Source organism: Sinocyclocheilus grahami, unplaced genomic scaffold (genome assembly GCF_001515645.1).
Source record: "Sinocyclocheilus grahami isolate Dianchi unplaced genomic scaffold, SAMN03320097.WGS_v1.1 scaffold299.1, whole genome shotgun sequence".
NCBI lineage: Eukaryota > Metazoa > Chordata > Actinopteri > Cypriniformes > Cyprinidae > Sinocyclocheilus > Sinocyclocheilus grahami.
The window spans coordinates 795,924-811,815 of NW_015505478.1; the positions used below are offsets into that span (position 1 = coordinate 795,924).

A 15,892-nucleotide genomic window follows, 5' to 3' on the forward strand; every position below is an offset into this window, starting at 1 on the left:
GCTGTTAATATGACGCAAATTGTAATTTTAGACACTATCTGTGCTAACAGCCCGCTGCAAATAAGATAAAATGTCCACTAACATAACAAAAACGACGACGAAGGAACAGTTATAGACTTAATTCTAAACAAAAAAAGCAGTTGACACTTGTTGGATTTCTGGCAGTAAAATCGTCTTGTCTTATTTAAAGTACCAGAAAAAAAACCCTTAGTTAATTCCAGTTGGGATGTGTAGGGTAAATCAATTTAAACGCAAACTTTGAGAATCATCAAGGTAAATGATGGCTCCAATTGCCTTGCTTTAACATTACAATAGGCTTGCAGCACATCCAAAGTAGATTTTGAAAGGACACATCCTGGATTAACAGTCATATTGAGCACCTTTGCATATTCATCGCTTTTCCTGCAGGTGAATAAGCATCGGTAGAGCGCACTGAAAAGGGTTAATTGACGTGCAAATTGTCCCTACCTTCCACCTCACTCTGGTATTGTTTGGTAAATAGCGAGCTAAAGACAAATACAGTCAAATTCACTTATTTTATAGCGAATTGTAGCTACATAAGCTTTGGAGTTTTCTGTATAAATACAATTATACAGTCAGAAATGTATATATTATTTTATCTACAGGTATAGCTAATGCCATAACTTCTAGTCTACAATGTTTTCTTTTACAATATGGGGTAATTAAACGAATAGCCTGAATATTCGGTAAATTTTTTAACATTACAGCAGTGAGTTTACCTTGCTTGACTACTAAAGGATCCCCTATAAAGTATACCCACTTGTTCGACGGCATTGAATTAACTTCTGCATCACAGGGCTGGTATCACAGGGTTGGTACAAGTGTGTGTTGATATGTGTGTGGCGATGATGTATTTAGGTGTTTCTAATGTTTGAAAAGTGAAGTATAACCCGGAAAAATAATAGCTCACGGTAACATATGGTGCTAACTGCATCCCGCCACCTTCAAGTTAACTCCTGGGTTTATTATGATCGCGCACGCAGTTGCGTGACAAAAAGCGTTTGGAACCTGCTCGTGTCGGTTTATCCTCTTTTAGACAGTGCCACCCCGCTTAGCCAGCAAAGCCATGAGATTGAGTGTGGCTTCAGGGAGGACTAGGGAAAGGACCCTAAATTAGTATTAGCCAGAACGCTCATCCAACCCCTAAACAGTTGAATACTTCTACTTAATGCTTATCCCAGTGTGTTTAAATTATATATTAAGTAAAATGTATGTAAGCCTATTTGATAACATTTTCTGTTAGACTACAGATTAAACAAAACCCTACCTCACATTTCTCATATCTGCTTGTCTTACGTTTGTTTTCAAAAGTAGTGCTGGTGGTTTGAAATCATGTTCATAAGCACAATATATTTATATGCATAATTTTAGTCTCTTAAAAAATATGGAACAATGCAACGCTGTAACTCTTGGTGTCACTGAACACATATTTCCCCTCACTTTTCCACCTTAAAAAATTCTAGTACTCTTAATACTAAATTTCATTCACACATATACAGTTCCACATCTGGAAAAGTTATTCACATAAAACAAGCAAATGTGTAATCAAAGTTTTCTATATGTTATACCACAGTATTCATAACAAACAACACTCTATATTCACAGAAGAACTACATTTAAAGCAATGCAAACTGACAGACAAAAAGTTTTATTTTGAGATTACTGACAGATCATTGCTCCTCTTTGACACATTAAACACAGACTTGCATCCACAAAGACAGTTCTGGAACCATCAAAAATGGAATACCATACCGATTGAAATGGCTGTACCTCAAACCCCAAGAATATAATGTCTTTAACACTGTCACACGAGTTCAAAATTGATCCATGAATGAAAGCTATGCTATTGCATGGTGTATCTGATCAGAAATAGACGTGTCGATGAAAACACTGGTCAGTGGGCCTCTCGAATTTGTAAGTGTTCCTTATAGAGATGTAGTCTATACTCGGATGCTAAGAGAAAATTGGGAAAAGTCATTTTGATAATAACTAGAAAGTCTCGATATTACTTCCTTGCATGACTGATTTTAAGGAGAAGAAAAGAAAGGGGGGGGGGGGAATGTTTTTATTCCTTTATATACCGGTCCTCACATGAACTTGCGTTGTAAAATACTTGAAACTATAGCTCATGTCATGTCATGTCATAATATTAATATAATTAATACTTTACGACCCAGATAAGACACATTTATTGGTTAAAAAAGATACAATCGTATCGTGGGAACTTTAGAACTGACTCCCTTTTCATCGTTAAAACTGGTTATTGACTCAAAACTGTACAGTCTTGTTAGAAAACATTTCCATAAATATCATTTAAGATTCGGCTCTTTCGCCGATAATTAAATTACAAATTGATAAATATGGCATCATGGATATGTATTTACATCATTATTAACAAAGGCAACGTTATATTCAAAGGTAACAATCGTAAGCTAATACCACATTTCTCCACCTGAAAACGGACTTGGACAACAGATTTGACTCCATCAAACAAGGAAATACATTCACGAGTAGGCTATATACTTATTTATGATTTATTATTTTTTGTTCAAGTTCAAGACAAAGACTTTGGCACGTTTCTTAAGACTGTCTGAAGTTTTAACAATCAATCAAAAGGTGATGTGAGTGTCACCTTAATATAAAACACCGTGAACTACTCTTTCTTTGCCATTATTTTTAAATATTGTTTTTTTTTCTTCAGAAAATACATAAAATGAAAAATAAAATAATCATCTGAAATCTGAAAACTAAATGAAAACCATTTATTCTTAGAAAGTGTTATTTTTGTTATTTTATGTCTTGCTAGTTTTCTTCGAACTCGGAATAAAGTCAAATTTCGAATCCTGAGAATGGACGAGGCCTGCTGGCGAACTCTCATCTTTTCCTGTTGTTTCAATGCCATTTTGAACGCCATAGCGTAAATAGTTTTTTAAAAGGTTACTTCAACCTTTTGGTCCACCATTTGATAATCTGCTTGGAGCTTCAAACGTACCATTCGTTAAAATTAGGTGGTAGTCCATCGCTGTGTGCAGATGTATTTTGCACTGCAGACGTGGGTGTTTTTGTCGGGTCTTCAGTGTTCGCAGAAACCAGCACTGGCGGCGTGGAGGACTCGTATCCAGAGCTAGCAGCTGGAGACGACTCTGAGCCTTGTGATTCATGTACCTTGAATTACAATGTTCATAGATGTATGACATACAGGAGGAGATAACACGCTTGTACACGGTTCAACTTTATGCTATGTCTAGGATTTCTGATCTCTGATATACATTTGTGAACCAAAATACAGAACAATATCAGGCCTGCTTACAATGAATGTAAACGCATTGTTCGTATAATGCATATTACGTTTATCTAAGGGGTTACAACATTTTTATTTTATCAGAAAATGTCCCTTACCTTCATGTGTTTCCTGAGAGAGCTGGGGTGTGTATAGGACTTGTCACACACTTTGCAGATATATGGCTTGTCAGATGTGTGCACGTGCATGTGCTTTTTCCTGTCGCTGCTGTTCGCAAAGCGCCTGTCGCAGCCTTCGAACTCGCATTTAAATGGCTTCTCACCTGCAAGTGAGAGCAAACACTGAAGGTTTAGTAATGTCACTTTTTTTAATCGAGCGGATGTTCAGTACAACTTTCAGTTATGTAATATGCCTTTCGAAATGACCAGGCCGTGTTGCGCTCACGCTAGATGGTTTGGTTACCCACATCTCATGCTCCTTGAGAGTCCTTGCTGCTGTTATCCTTTATTTTACTTCCCAAGAATCTTTATATTCGTTTTAGCAAACCAACACGCCATGCATTGTCGTGTTTACTGTGTGGCAGTTGGTGAACAATTTTTGCACACGTTTCTTGTCTGCCAAGTGTAACCATATAGACTGTTCAACAGCTTGCTTTGCATTTCATGTGGATCTCGAAAGGGGTCAATTATTTAGGCACAAATCCAGCCATCAGACTAAATGCAAATCGACCACTTCATACTTTCCCAGACCAATGTGTACTACTGTATTCATGCATCCACAATACACAAATCCCATGCTATTTCTAACTTTATAGCCACAAGCATCAGGTATAGCTTCACAAATGCAAGAGGACATTCCATTCACAAATTCGCTCCACAACAACGCATGCAGCTTTGCATTTTATTTTTTCTGTGTTATTTATCTTCTCAAAGAGATGCAATGTATATACATTTGAACAAAAACATATTTTACTCAACCGGAAAAACAAGAGAATAAGAAACAAAATTCCTTAATAACGGTGATGTGATCAAAATAATTTAATCTTCCCAAACATTTGACAAATTTATTTAATTTCCCCAAACCTAAAGTGTTTAAATAAACCTTTTATTACATTTACTTTAAAATTAATTCAAAAGAAAAATGCACTTGTTTATTATTTTTTTTAAAGAACTGCAATTTACGTATAAATAACCCCGCTGGAATATTAATAAATGAATATTTATTTTTCCAAAACCAGTGGGTAAGCAAAAATAGGGGGAAATACGAATGCCTTACCTGTGTGAGTTCTTTTGTGAATTTTAAGATTTTCTGATCTTGCAAAGATTTTCCCACAACCGGGGAACGGACAAGGGAACGGTTTCTCTCCAGTGTGCACTCGGATGTGGTTCACGAGTTTGTATTTGGCCTTAAAGGATTTCCCCTCTCTCGGGCAATCCTCCCAGAAGCAAATATGATTACTCTGTTCTGGGCCGCCAACGTGTTCCATTGAAACATGTGTCACCATTTCATGCATTGTGCTGAAAGTTCTGTCACAAGTCTTTTTGGGTCTGTTCATCTGATTCTCATCTATCCACTTACAAGACATTTCTTGCTTAATAGGCTGCCTCATGTATCTGAAGAAGGCCCCCGGACCGTGGTGTGTGGGTACGTTCATCCCCATGTTCATATTGATGGGATGGTTGTAGTTATGGAGCTGAGCTGTGCCGTAAGGGTCCGTACGAGGGCTGGACACAGATCGGTACGGATCTGGACGGCCAAAAATGTCCCCGCGTAAACCCAGGTGCATTTGACTGTTTACAACATGTCCTCCCGGTGAAGTGTGGCTCACGCTCTGGTCGTGAAGTCCAGGAAACAACAGATGTCCCGGGTTGTCCGAAATTCCGGGGGGCCCGTGTAGACTCCCAGCAGAAGCGGCAAAGATTCCATGCTGGGCACTCGGCGGTGCGGTCTCTCCGATGCCTGCGCCCCTGTTTCTGAAGAGAAAGTCCCTGGTCGAATTGAATGCTCCACCGGCGTAAGAACCAACTTGTCCTCCGTGGTGGTGTCCGAGCGCGGCTGCGTATCCAGTAGCTTGCGGGGTGAACGCTGATGACTGGCTGGAGGCGATATCGTGAGTAACGGGACTTATCTTGAAGGCAGCCGAGTGAGATGAATCTGCGAATGGACTGAGCCCCAGCCCGGGATCTCGGTTTCCCAACTCATGGTGTCTATGCGTTCCGAACCCCCCTACTCCTAGTGAAGGGAACTGAGGAGCGCTATCAAGGAGCATAGTCATTGGGCTCAATCGAGAAAAAGCAAGTGAAAAAGAAAAAAAAAGAAAGAGAAACCCCAGTTTAGTGGAGTGAAGTGGGTAACGGTAAACTGAGCACAATTTCACGTAGGCTTCAATAAAGAAATCTTGAATTGAAAAACGAAAGGATAATTCCGAGTCTCGGTAAACGGGAGGAAAACTCCCGTAACTGGGATCCGCGAGAAAGAAGATCAAACTTCCCCCCGTTTCCAGGCGAATGATGTCCTTGGACTGATAAAGTCAATCACTCACTCCTTGCACATAAATGAGCTCGGGAGGCAGCTCTATGCTGACCAATGAGAGCACAGCGCTTTCTTTGTCACGTGACAGCTAGGAAGGGTGCTAATTGGCTGCGCGTTCGTTGATTGGCATGGTTTAGTATTGCAAATGGCAGTTCGTTTCAGTGAGTAGATTTGATTGGTTGTTGTTGGCATTATTTGCAGGTAAAGCAACGGGACTTTATTTCGGTTCAGTAAAAGGCTTGTTTATTTCCCGTGCTTAGCACGTCAGCTGTTCCCAAAGTTACATAAACTTTCAGGAGTTGCTTGACAATTCATTTCTCAAAATACACCTTTGCAGAGCCTCTTAAAAAAAGCGAAATAGAGAAGAAAATGTCTTAATTTCTTAATTTTGATTGGAAATGAAGATAATTAATTTGTAAATCATTTTGAAGATAATTTGTAAAACATTCTATCTATCTATCTATCTATCTATCTATCTATCTATCTATCTATCTATCTATCTATCTATCGCATGTACATAGACTAGCTATATGCGTCTATCAGGTTTTTCTTTTTTCTTGGATTTGTTTTTTTCTGAAATCACCTTTTAGAGTTCTAAATTTCCTGAAGCCGTGAAAATGGTGAAACATATACATCGCGCTGTGGAGTGTAACCTAGAACTCAAAAATAAGAGTGAAAGAAATATGGTGCTAATTATAATATCCCTAGGATTTTTTTTTTCCAAGGCGAAATAAATTCTTGCTATTGAGGAAGTTTCACAGGGTTACTGGTGACTCGCTGCAGGACACACAGAATCTGATCAAGTTCAGAGACGCGTTGAGTGTTTCAAGCAGAGCTTTTTATACCTCCAAGCCATTTCACGTCCCCTCTCCCCCTCAATCTCTCCTCGAAAGGAGCTCCCTTTTATATTTTAGAGATTAAAAAACAAAAATCTTTAAATCAGCTCTTCATTCCGGTCTAGTCCTCAGCTATCACGCTTTCACTTTCAGCATTTTCTACGAGAAAAAAAGCATATAGGGACCTAGTCTAATAGTTTTAAGGTGAGTAGCCTAATCTATTTTTCATTAGATGCTTTATAAAAGTGCCCTGTTGATCAGTTGCATGTTATATTCAGGCAATAATCTAAATCGTGTAAATTTTAAACATTTAATAACAAAGAAAATTTAAACCGTTTTGAAAAAAGTAATTTACAATAAATACATAGCCTAAATAAATTTTAATAGAATTTAGTAGTAAATGTTTAATAGTTAATTGAGTTATTAGAATAGCGTATGCATTTCGCATATATATATATACATATATGTGTGTGTGTGTGTGTGTGTGGTGTGTAAACACCTATTTAAAAAGTCACACAAGTTTTAAAGGTTACTGCTAGCAATATAGATATCCAGTTATTCTCCTAATCTTTCTGCAAGCTTTATCCCCCCTCCTTTCTGCTGTCTTTCTTTCTTTCTGCCCCTCTCTCTTACTCTCCCTTTCGTACAAGAGCACACATGTGAGTATGCTGTACCGCCGGACAGATTTACGGCTATTTTTTTAAGGTTTCACAGGCGGAAGTAAGATAGCTACGGTTTCTTACTTTCTCTAGATGTAGGCCTAGTTTGTCTGTTTAAATGTGGACGCGCTTAATATATTATGTGACATATTCATTTCCAGGCGTGGCTAGGAAATACGTTCTTAAGGACGTTCTTTGCTTTCTCTGTGCAGGGAATTGTTCAGTTATTTGACTTAACTTATTTACTGCACTGCAACTCTAATGTCGGCCAAAGGACAAATGAGGGCAAGAGACGGTTTTAACTCAAGTGGGCCTCGTACGTTATTTTACATTGGACCACGGAAAATTGAAAGGACTTAAAGGCCTATAATTGCATTGACCAGAGCTATATTTCGACCGATTATTTGAGGTAGTCAAATAATGTTTCGTCAGAATAATGCGATGAGCTCTAGCTCCCGCCATAAATGTAGACTATGTCTTCATATTTTTTAGTCAGAGCAGAATTACCTGGAAACTGCTGAAAGTTGAAATCTTGAAGATGATGATTCGGGTTAATACACAATTGTCAAGCTCAGTGTAGGCTATAGCATCGTTCATCGATAGAATCTTGATAATTATCGATGTATAGATGGTGTTGTTCTGTTTATTCATTAATTCCAGTTGTCAATCTCACATTAAATTAATTTATTTCATACTTAAATACATATAACAAAAAAATTAATCTTTCGCTGCTTAGCAACAACAGATGGAAATTACACCGATTACCTACCACTTCGTCATCTTTTCATATTAGGGAGATTATATTATGGGTAGTATTTTAATCTTTAATTTTATTTTGAGATAGGCCTATTACATGTATCTTCTCTTTCTGAATATGTATGCAGACACATGGCTTTATATCTGTGTACGTGTCCCTTAAATATTCAAAAGTATTTAGCTTGTTTTCTACTAGCTTTGTTGAGGAGTGGGTCTATTTATCTCAAACATTTAATCAGTATTGAGTAATGAGATAACTGTGGTACCTTCAATTAACATGTGTCTATATAAAATTTGCTAACTATGTTTAGCATAAATGACTGGAGATTAAATTTGTCGAGGCGTTACGCATCTGCTTATTGGTGAATGCAAACTGCTGTTGCCAGGATAGACTATTGCGCCCTTGAGTTCTAAAAATATGAGAAAAAATTGTGTTAAAAGTGTAGAGTCCGTGTGTTTGGTGCTTTTTTTCCTACTTATATCTCACTCAGTTTTTCTCTGATTTCCACTTAGTTTGCCCATGTAAATTTACCGACATTTAGCCCTTAACTTGTAAAGCACCCGCTACGTTCATTGCAATGAGGAAAACTTTTTCGGTAGTTTTCAGACTAATATATTAGACCGAATATATTCAGCCAGCATTTATTACCACGTTTTACTATTATTTTATTTCATTTTATTTATTTTTAAATTCTCACAAGCAATGTTTGGCTTTATTGATGTCTTGATATGGAAATGAAGATAAGGCTACATTTGTATTTGTAATTGTACAAAAATAAATATAATACAGGTATGCAGGGAAGAGAGGCACTTTACATTTTGGCAAAAATATTTAAAGTATATTTAGATTTATAGAGCATACATTATTTAGTGTTTCATAATACTCACCTTTCAGTTGTGAGTTATCTTCTTTAAACCATTGTGATAAGACTTTGACTATGGATGCATTGAATTGATACTAGTGTTTGCTGACTAAATTTAGTTTGTGCACTGTATAGGTCCCAAAGACAAGTTTGTGACCTTCGTGAACTATAGATGTGTGTCATTAGGTCTATTTAGTGACCATTACTTGAATTGATGGAACAGAAAAATACAATATTCAGTGTTCTATACTGTACATAATAACTTTTCTCTTATGATCATTCATTTATGCTCTCTCTCTCTCTCCATATGTATTTAAATAGGATTGTACTAACTAATTTATTGGAAATCTTTAATATTGTAAGTATATTAACAGAATATGTGTAGAAATGCATTTGGACTTTTCCAGTAATGAAGAAATAATGAAGAAAGAAATTAATCAGGAAGAGTTGCTGTGTGGTGTGGGAGAAGAGACTCAGTTTTGTTATACAAATTAATATCTGCCACTGATTGTTCTCTATCGTTATGGTGTTGGATATCATGGTCAGGGAGATTGATCTAAAAACTGCATTGCGACTCATTACATATAAAAGTATATATTCTTGGCCTTTTCTGGTCTCTCTTGTCTTATATTACATTTGATATGACCCTGTTCATGTAAAAATAATGGTGTTTTTTACTGTTAATTATGACTTAATTGTGAATACAGTTCCTGTAACCTCAGTAAATATTGTCTTGTAATGTTTACTCTATCCAAGAACTTGTGGGAAGAATTATATTATTAAATAACCCAAGTTTGTGCCCACGCAATGGGGGGGGGGGGGGGCGGCCAGTCTTCAGAAGAAATATATTAATTACTTTCTTAAATTCAAAATGTTGTAAGGTAAGTGATCAGTATCGGTATAAAAGTTGTGTAAGTTGTTCTTTAGATTCCAACAATTCACATAATTAAATTCTGTTCTTAATACGTCAACATGATGTGTGGTTATTTAAGCATCTTTGAGTTGGCCCTTTAAAAAAAAGAATAATTTGATGGTCCACACTAAGATGCTGTCACACTTTTTACAGTAACAGTGAGTAGGCTACACCACAAACCTGTTTTCATTTTTGTGCGTTTAATATTGACAAGTGCAAAACATTCAAAATAAGCAAATACATTTCATTTTTAAATGGCAACAGGTCATCTTGGGGTTGTAAAGGTTAAAGCTGTCATTCTTGTAACCTCCAAAGTCAAAAGTCTATTAACCCTTGCATATTCCACGTACAATTAACGTTATATTTAGCTATTATGTGATATTGACTTAACCCTAGTTTTACTGTGGCTAATTTTTGTGCATTTATTATTATTTATTAATTAGATTTATTATTTATGAATGCATTTCATTCACCTATTATTTTTTTTTTATAAATGAATAAAACAATTGTTAATTTTTTCTCAGATTTGCAACTCAAGAAAAATATTCGATAAAAATGGACCCCTAAGTACATCCAATAAAATTAAACTCATCTTCACTAAACAAACTAATAGACCTACACATGCAGAACGATACATTTTACAATATGGTATATTTTCTATGTGCATTATAATCAAGTAGTGCCCCACGAATTTCCATGTTATGAAGTGTTTAATAGCAAATATTATGTAATTTTACATAAATAATAACAAATAATATTTTCCTAATATTTTGCATGAGAAACAAAGCGAAGTTTCTGTCACATTTACCTTTAGATAAATAAGCGTGATATTTAACTTAAATTAAAATAAATAAAACAAATAAAATATTTATAAAATAAATAATAATAATATTATAATAATAATACATCGTGTTTACGATGAACAACAGTATTATAGCTACTGGACCGAGTAACACCAAAGAATGTTCAATTTAATTCAAGTTAAACCACAATATTAAATATTAAAACCGACATTGTGGCTTGAAAGATAATTTTGATTTCGTCGCTTAACTCCGGTTAATTCTATTCGATGTTGAAAACACACTGTTGCACAGCATTCGTAGCACAGACTTTCTAATAATTCATATAAATATGTCATTTAAACATTTCAACAATATCGCATTCGACACTCTCAAGTCACAGAACAGCCGATATCTGGCAGTGCGCGAGCGGCACATATCAAAGCATTTTCACTGAGATATTTGAAAACGGAGTCGTGTGGTGAACGCCTGCGTGTCCCTTTTAAAACAAATCCAGGGACTGTCAATCATCGCGCATTCCGACCAATCCCAAAGCACCGTTTTTTAAAAGCTGGTTTGCCTGCTGTGCTTTTATATTGCAGTATGGCCTGGTTCGGAGCATTTTACTACCACGGTTATTGCCACAAATCAAGAGGGCAAAGTGAACGGCATGGGACTCACACCAATCTTAACGAACCTGGGTCCTATTCCTGCGTCTGAGAGGTTTACAGGCAATAACTGCACATGCAGATGATACAGCGGGGGAAATGGGGAAGAGTTTTGTTGGTAAATCGTAAACGTTAGAGGTTGGTTGATTTGCCAAGCCCTCAGCCAAGCTTGCAACAAAACATGACAAGCCTGTCGCGGTTTAGTGGCTGCCCTCTTTCTTGCGTCAACCCTGGGGAGTGCAATACTGAACCCAGCGTGGTGCTGCCACCTTTGGCAGAGGAGCCCATGGGGCACCCCACTGGCAGTTCCTTAAAACTCTGCCCCTCGCAAAATTTGCGAGACTACCACGAGACGAGGGCCAGTGCATTTGTTGACCACTCGGTTGCCCATTTTCCAGACACTGGATACACCAGTCATCGCTTAGAACCCAGTCCTAGGGGCATTATCATTGGGACAAATCTGTCAGCAGCAGGCATGCCACCAGTAACTGATCAGCTGGCTCCGAGACCTAACCAACACGGCAATATGGGAAGGTACCGTGACCTCCACAGCTATAGGGATGGCAGGAGCCACGCGTTCTTCAACACGTATCAAGAGCAGGCCCATGGCTCGTCAGACGCAACCCGAGATCTCAGCAGCCAAATGATGTTGGGTCTTCCAGGGGATCTTCTCTCACGAACGCACCCGTACGGGCAGTCGGTCAGTGGCCCCAGGGCCGACAGCCAGCAGCTAGTCACCCAGTTCCTGGAGTTCTATAAGCCTCTGAATATGGCCATGCAGCGAGGAGGGGGTGACGCCTTCCTCAGGTGCTCCAGGCAGAACCCAAAGCACGAGCTGGTGTGCAAGTGGAGTGACGGCCAAGAAAGCACTGGCAAGCCGCCCTGCGCCAGGAGTTTTGGGACCATGTATGAACTCGTCACCCATGTGACGGTTGAGCATGTCGGAGGACCGGAGCACTCCGACTACGTTTGTCACTGGGAGGACTGTTTAAGAGACAGAAAGCCTTTCAAAGCCAAATACAAGCTCGTCAACCACGTCAGAGTGCACACTGGAGAAAAGCCCTTTCCCTGCCCTTTTCATGGATGTGAAAAAGTTTTTGCCAGATCCGAGAACCTCAAGATACACAAGAGAACGCATACAGGTTAGTTAATAATAATAATAATAATAATAATAATAATAAATAGAATGACAGGCTTCAAACGTATGGAATTGTTTCTAAACCTGTTTTGGAGTGTTTTGCTTAACATTGTTCCAACACAAAATTAATTCATGAAGAATTGCCAGGACAGAAAAACTCGACAAAACGCAGGCTACTGTTTGATTAGTTGTTCCCAAAGTAACACTAAAATATGCTACCGTAATTTTTTTTTATGTCTTTTTTTTGCCGTTCACGAACACTGCTTTTGACAATGGGTTGTCAAAACACGTCATGATTAATTTATTTTCAAAATGTTTCGGCAAATAAATTAATGTCGAATTTTGTACACAATAGAATTACATTTTCTACAGCCTGTACCAGACTTTAATTTGGGCTGCGATTAAAGCATTTATTTATATCAAATGAAGCCTATTGTTTGTTCTAACGTTTTTTTGTGCTCATATTAGAGGGGTGATTTTTTATTTCGTTTTCAGAAACCTTCGAGCTGGTGAAAATCAGTCCACAGGCCAGTTGTTTGGGTGCCTCTCATTCATGCAGTGAAAATAAATAAATAAATGCCGGGACACCGGAGAGCTGTGACGTAGCGTTTACGCAAGGCACAGCTGAATTCTCTGCTATGGTGGAGTGCACCCGCTCGAGCTAAGCTCTGCAAGCTTCGAGTCCACTACACTTGAAACTGACGTCACATTAATCCTTAGCATATTATCTGTATAAATGGCCACTTCATGTGTTTAAAAAAAAAAAAGATTTAACCATAAGATATGATTTATAAATTAAAAATATGATAATCGATATGACTAATTATTAAAGCCACAGTTAACTTTATTTTTCTCGCTAGAAATTAATTAAACTAGGAATTCATCTTTGGCTCAGGACGCACATAAAAATATGAATTGGTCGATTAACAGAATATCTGCGAATATTAGGAAATATAATTTTTCACCAAAAACAGTTTAAGCAGACATTGAAAATTAATCACTGACACAATTCCATAAAATTATTTATAAGTGAACTGTTTATTATGAGTTAATACAACTTGTGAAATTAAACTACTATGTTCTTAATTTAATGTTTCTCTTTTTTTATATAACTCTGAAATCAATTTGAGCCTAAGCTATATGCATTTGCGGTTCATTAATAAGCTAAATCTGATTTAGCTCGTGTGAACCATGATTTTGAAATTAGCAGCTATTGCATGAAAACAACTGACTGGAAAACATCACTATTTTTAAGAATGATGGGAAAGAGGGATTTCGATTTATCAAGTTTTGCATGCACAAGAGTGTTATCTTTTTATCTCTTGTTACGTTTAACAAAGTTCTGTCCTCGCCTGCTATAGCCTACTGTTGAATGTGTAGAGCACACCTTTTTTTTTTTTTTTTTTTTTTTAAACGCTAGAAATTAATTAAACTAGGAATTCATCTTTGGCTCAGGACGCATATAAAAATATGAATTGGTCGATTAACAGAATATCTGCGAATATTAGGAAATATAATTTTTCACCAAAAACAGTTTAAGCAGACATTGAAAATTAATCACTGACACAATTCCATAAAATTATTTATAAGTGAACTGTTTATTATGAGTTAATACAACTTGTGAAATTAAACTACTATGTTCTTAATTTAATGTTTCTCTTTTTTTATATAACTCTGAAATCAATTTGAGCCTAAGCTATATGCATTTGCGGTTCATTAATAAGCTAAATCTGATTTAGCTCGTGTGAACCATGATTTTGAAATTAGCAGCTATTGCATGAAAACAACTGACTGGAAAACATCACTATTTTTAAGAATGATGGGAAAGAGGGATTTCGATTTATCAAGTTTTGCATGCACAAGAGTGTTATCTTTTTATCTCTTGTTACGTTTAACAAAGTTCTGTCCTCGCCTGCTATAGCCTACTGTTGAATGTGTAGAGCACTTTTTTTTTTTTGTATAACATCCTGCATAACACATCTAATGACACCATGCACTCAGAACTGATGAGCCATGGTTGACTGTACATCCCACCCGTAACTCGCGTTTCCCCTCCTCTGCCCGTTTAGGTGAGAAACCGTTTAAATGTGAGTTTGAGGGCTGCAGTCGGAGATTTGCAAACAGCAGTGACCGGAAGAAGCATTCTCATGTTCACTCCAGCGATAAACCCTACACGTGCAAGGTCAGAGGCTGTGAAAAATGTTACACACATCCCAGCTCCTTGCGTAAACACATGAAACTCCACTGCAAGGCCTACATCGCCAAAAGCGGCGAAGACGACGAGCACCTTGTAGAATCCAGGTCTCCTGAGGTCGCGGAACAGCAAGACACGCCCGCCTCTACCACAGTGACGCGAACGATGACGACCCCCTCCCTGTCTCCAGAGACACGAAATGAGTCGACTATGAGGTCACGTTTCCATCACACCTTTGAAAACAGTTTGGACTATATGGCGCACAGGCCACAGTCCCTTTTGGACCCTCTGTTGCTACAACGGGGCAGCTACAGACCAGAGTCTGTACAATACTCGTGCAGCCAACCAAGCCATACGTTCGCACCTAGCCATAGAACTTTTGCGTCCAACTCACCTTTTCAAAAAAGTCTGGTAAATGGCTGGTACACATGTCATAACGCCGTGGATACCTTTTCACCCAAACACTGTAACAGTGATATATAATGTCTGTAATTCGGGCTTGTACTGTGCGTGTTAAAGCATTGAGGGATGACAGCTGAAGGGTTCCTCTTCATGTAATATTATGTCCTACAGGTTTAAATAGGAGCGTGCAATTTGTTACTGTGAGCTTTATCTGTTGTACATTATGTTCTTGTATTGGTGAGACGTCAGTGACTAAAATGTAAATTGCTTACTGTAAAAGTAAAGAAAAAAGTTGCCAAAAATAATTCATATATAACATATCTACAAAACCGATGGCCACAAATGGAGTAGAATATATAGGTCGAAAAAAATAAAGTAAGTTATTTCTGCACAGGAAAAAAATTAATGGCGTAGCCTATTATTATGAGGTTCTGTAGAGGCAGGGCCTCCGTCAATGTGATGTATAATGGAAAGAAGAGGTGTATCTCTTGAAAAGTGATAATAAAAGTTAGTAACGTGAGTATTTTTTGTAAATTACAACTTGGATTTTACATGCGTTTTTTGTCACAGTTTACATGTAGGTCGAAGATTATTAGAATTAAAAATATCGTTTGTCTTGATGTTTGTGAAGGTGAACCCATCATTGAACGACGCTATTAACACAAATTATTTGGAGATTTTCACATCACCACCAATGAGTGCATTTTATACCTTGTTACGTTAGTGGCAATTATTATAGACACCAACCCCTCTTCATTGTGAAAATGTTTAATTAGGATTCTACAGTATATACTGTACAATTAATTATGCATTGGAAGTTTCATTAAAGTATCTCTATTCTCTTTGATCAGGCGTGTGATTTAAACTCTATGCTTCTCAAAGGAAACGTG

General features: G+C 37.5%; 2 protein-coding genes across 2 annotated transcripts; one reads left to right on the forward strand and one right to left on the reverse strand.

Annotated features, from left to right (window-relative positions):
• Positions 1–2,771: 2,771 nt before the first annotated feature.
• On the reverse strand, positions 2,772–5,804 carry LOC107601137 (zinc finger protein ZIC 3-like). The gene is made up of 3 exons (XM_016293189.1): positions 4,538–5,804; positions 3,421–3,584; positions 2,772–3,186 (listed from the first exon to the last, which is right to left on the reverse strand). Exons 1-3 carry the CDS (start codon positions 5,535–5,537, stop codon positions 3,004–3,006), a joined length of 1,347 nt encoding a protein of 448 aa, XP_016148675.1. The 5' UTR covers positions 5,538–5,804; the 3' UTR covers positions 2,772–3,003.
• Positions 5,805–11,201: 5,397 nt separating this feature from the next.
• Positions 11,202–15,429, forward strand: LOC107601136 (zinc finger protein ZIC 1-like). Its single transcript, XM_016293187.1, has 2 exons — positions 11,202–12,410; positions 14,476–15,429. The coding sequence occupies exons 1-2, from the start codon at positions 11,450–11,452 to the stop codon at positions 15,081–15,083; spliced, it is 1,569 nt and encodes a 522-aa protein (XP_016148673.1). The 5' UTR covers positions 11,202–11,449; the 3' UTR covers positions 15,084–15,429.
• Positions 15,430–15,892: the final 463 nt, after the last annotated feature.